Source organism: Monopterus albus, unplaced genomic scaffold (assembly GCF_001952655.1).
Source record: "Monopterus albus unplaced genomic scaffold, M_albus_1.0 scaffold178.1, whole genome shotgun sequence".
NCBI classification, from domain to species: Eukaryota; Metazoa; Chordata; class Actinopteri; order Synbranchiformes; family Synbranchidae; genus Monopterus; species Monopterus albus.
The window spans coordinates 832,609-836,578 of NW_018128058.1; the positions used below are offsets into that span (position 1 = coordinate 832,609).

Consider the following 3,970-nt stretch of genomic DNA (forward strand, 5'->3'; position numbering starts at 1 on the left):
CCTTGTCAAAGTCACTCAGATCCTTACACTTGCCCATTTTTCCTGCTTCCAACACATCAACTTCAAGGACTGAATGTTCACTTGCTGCCTAATATACCCCACACACTGACAGGTGCCATGAGATAATCAGTGTTCTTCACTTCACCTCTCAGTGGTCATAATGTTATGCCTGACTGGTATATGTACAGGAACACACTGGTAAACTACATCTGCTTGTCCTAGTCATCTTTTGACACAACCTTACAGCATTTTCATGTTGCTTCTGTGCGACCTTCTCTCCTTCTTGCTTCCCTTTATTGTAAAAGCAAGGGGTCACTTTGTTATTGTTGCTGCGCTCAGCTAAAAAGGCTTTTGCTGTGTAACACATGTTAATCTGTTGTCTCGCTACCTCTGAGGGTCTGTAGGTGACATGTACTCCTTGGTCTGTAATACTTCTGCTCCCTCTTTCTCTCCATCACCCCTTCTCCCAATCCCACATCTAATCCTCTGCAGACACGAGAAGAGAGGAAGATGGAGGCCATCCTACAAGCATTTGCTCGCATGGAGAAGAGAGAGAAACGCAGAGAGCAGGCCCTAGAGCGAATCGGTAGCGTAAAGGCAGAGTGTGGGGGTCGCAGTGACATCAAGGAGGAGCCTGCCACACCAGAGACAGCAGATTCCCCAGCTGTTACACAGGTGAGAGCATGGAGTGAGGAAAAACCAAATACATGTTTGTGGGTGGATGCTCAGTATTGCATTGTTTTAATTAATAACACCTTACTGTCTTTGTAACAGCCTCTTCTGGAAGTGAAAGAGGAGCCAGGGCTAAAGCCGGCAAAGGTCAAAGGCTCGAGAAACCGGAAAAGTTTCTCAAGAAACCGAACGCATATTGGCCAGCAGCGCCGGCGAGCTCGCACCATCAGCACCTGTTCTGATTTGGCTCCTGGTTCTCCAGTCGAGTCCGTGGAACCCCTGACCAATGATGCCCCTGAAGGAGAAACGCCCACTGCACCAGAACCAGAGGCAGTCTCTGCTCAAGCACCGGACACAAGCCCTCCCCATAGCAGCTCACCTGCACCTGATAGAAACCGCACTGGGAGCAAGAGCTTTAAAACAAAAAAGGTACAGATACATTTTTTTATTTCTGCATGAGCAACATTATTAAGCAACTACTGTGTGGTTGATGAACAGCTATGCTGTTGTTTCGTGCTCTTACAGCTTGTTTTTAAAATATAGCAACTTGTAAACTAAGAAATTATTAATTGTTAAATTGTTTAAGCAAAAGCACCAAACACATTTAATGTTTTGGAAGCCTTATAAATATGTCAGACAATTTACTAAAACTTCTCATACTCAACAGCACTTTGTTAGTGAGTGGGTGGGAGAGAAGCAGCAGGACCGTGGTGCAGTTCAAACCCCAGAGCCAGCCCCAGAGAGACCGCTGAGAATAAGCAGTGACCCTGAAGTACTTGCCACACAGCTGAACGCCCTACCGGGCATGGCCTGCTCACCACAGGTCTACAGCACACCAAAACACTACATCCGTTTCTCATCCCCATTCCTAGCAAACCGCAGTCCCACTGCTCCTGGAGTTCCTACAGGACGACGGCGATCCAGAGAACTGCCTGAAACACCACCAACCACTGGCTCCTGCAAGAAGGTACAGGGTAGAAATAGGCTGGCATTTCCTTTGGATTTTTTTTCATCCGTCTTATTAGGCACGATTGTCTTGCTTATTCTTATGATGAAGAATTATCATTAGTATGATGAAAGAGAGGATTGTCTGTATTTAGCAACTATTGAAAGTTTTTCTATTTGTATTGAGATGCATTCTTTGTTGACTTACCAAACCCTTCCTCTCCCACAGCGATGGCTGAAGCAGGCCCTAGAGGAAGAAGGTTCCACCAGCCCAGCCAGACGGCCAAGCCTCCTCATGCCCAGTGAGGGTCCTCTCAGCCCCTCCATTAATGGAGACTCTGACAGCCCTTTACCTTACAATGGCACTTGCTCATTGCCAGGTAATTTCCAGATGGGAACCAAGCTGTGAGCCTCTTAAGACTTTAGAACTAGCTCATGTTAGTCTGTTTGTACCCAGACTGAAACAAGGTAGCAATCCAAAAATTTGGTATAGAATCGTACAATTATAATGTTGGTTTTCACCCACTGTTTTAGAAATCGTATTTCCACAAACCTTTACCTTTTATGCTCTCTTAGAACAAGTCTTACCAAAGTCACTATGCAAAAAACTTTTGTATAAAAGTGCATAAAACATAGTAATTTTCTTCCTTCAGAGTTACCCACACCTTTGAAAAAGCGCCGGTTGAGTCCGTTAGATGCCTGTATGTCCGAGAGCTCAACACCCTATGGTTCCCCTTGTGCCACACCTACCAGGATGGACCAGTCGGAGACACCTGCAATCCCCGTGTTACTGGCTACCCCACCACGTCCCCGAATAGAGGAGCCCAGTACAGAGCCCTTGCCCAGTACCCCAACACACACACTTAGTGCCACTCAGGATGTAAGGCTCTCTGTATGGAAAACACTATAAAGTTGCATATTTGAAAAAGAATGGGAATGACAGAGTGTGTGTTTGGTTTCACAGAATGAATCTTCAGGGGAGAGCTCACCAGAGGTCAGCCAGAAACCCAGTGTGCAGGAGGTGAGTGGAGGTCACAACTAGACAGAGTATTCATAGGAATTAGTGTTGATGGATTTTCAGACATTGTTGATCATGTCAGCAGTCTGATTAGTAATTCTCAGTTGTAATTGCTCAACAGAATCTATTGTGTCCTGTCTCATACTAAATTGTGAAGATTATTGATTTACCATACCATACCATACCAACTTTATTTATAAAGCACTAAAAACAACCAGAGTGGACCAAAGTGCTGTACATTGCAATAAAACAATATAAATTATAAACCACAAACAACAATATAAAATATAATCAATCAAATGACTAAAATCAACACAAAAATATCAAAATGCCAGGGAAAATAAATGAGTTTTTAAAAGAGACTTAAAAACAGACAGGGTAGAGGCTTGTCTAATGGACAGTGGTAAATCATTCCAGAGTTTAGGACCAGCAACTGCGAAGGCTCGATCGCCTCTAAGCTTACGCTTCGTTCTTGGGACACTCAAGAGAAACTGATTTGCTGACCTCAGAGAGCGTGTGGGTGTATGCCAATGAAGCAAATCAGTTAAGTAGGATGGTGCAGAGCCATGAAGGGATTTAAAAACAAAGAGTAAAATTTTGTAATGGACCCGAAAATGGACAGGTAACCAGTGTAGGGAGGCCAAAAGTTAATGCTCCGGCGACGAGGGAGCGTCTGCCAGAGGTATAAATAAGGAGGAAGGTAATCATTGGGATGCACCTCAACTGTGCGCACAGACAAATGAGTCGCTAATTACCGAATGCAACACAGCTGAGGTGCAGAGCCCACAGGTCGAGAGAGCTGAAAGAAAGGAAGGAAGAGAAAGGCGGAAGAGAGGCAGGTTGCGCCGAGCAGACCTGACATCAGAGGCTTCATGTCAGTTGTGCTCAGACTACACTGTGCTCCCTCTTCCTGTGATGTGTATCTAACTCAGTCCTCCTCCCCTGACAGACCATTTCTCTCCCCATGAATAAGTCTGACAGTCCTTGGTGTTGTTTGTGGCTCCTCCTCATCAAACCTCAAATACATCCTTGCTCCTCACAGAGGAATTACAAAGGCAGACAAAATAAGAATGTGAAAGAAAAGAAAGCCACAGATGTCAACTCTCAATTTATAGTGGAACTTCATTACACACATTTTGCCACCACCCACATAGAAGAGCAAAACAGCAGATTAATAGGATGAAACATTACATATAGTTGAAGTTCCAGTTGCTTCCTGAGTTTATCTGCTGGCAGAATAAATAACATGAGTTTCCACTTCTCTGTCAGATGCAGCTCTCCTGCTTTTTATTGTCTTTGGAAGGAACCTCAGTGCTGCAGGGTTCATGTCATCAG

General features: G+C 44.6%; 1 protein-coding gene across 1 annotated transcript in view; it reads left to right on the plus strand.

Moving 5' to 3' along the window:
- The window catches only part of kmt2e (lysine (K)-specific methyltransferase 2E), a 34,798-nt gene that overhangs the window by 24,098 nt on the left and 6,730 nt on the right, over positions 1-3,970 (plus strand). Inside the window, exons 14-19 of the mRNA XM_020616797.1 lie at positions 493-675; positions 775-1,101; positions 1,340-1,639; positions 1,847-1,997; positions 2,271-2,497; positions 2,582-2,638. Of these exons, the coding sequence (XP_020472453.1) occupies positions 493-675; positions 775-1,101; positions 1,340-1,639; positions 1,847-1,997; positions 2,271-2,497; positions 2,582-2,638 (1,245 nt within the window). The remainder of the gene's footprint in view (positions 1-492; positions 676-774; positions 1,102-1,339; positions 1,640-1,846; positions 1,998-2,270; positions 2,498-2,581; positions 2,639-3,970) is intronic.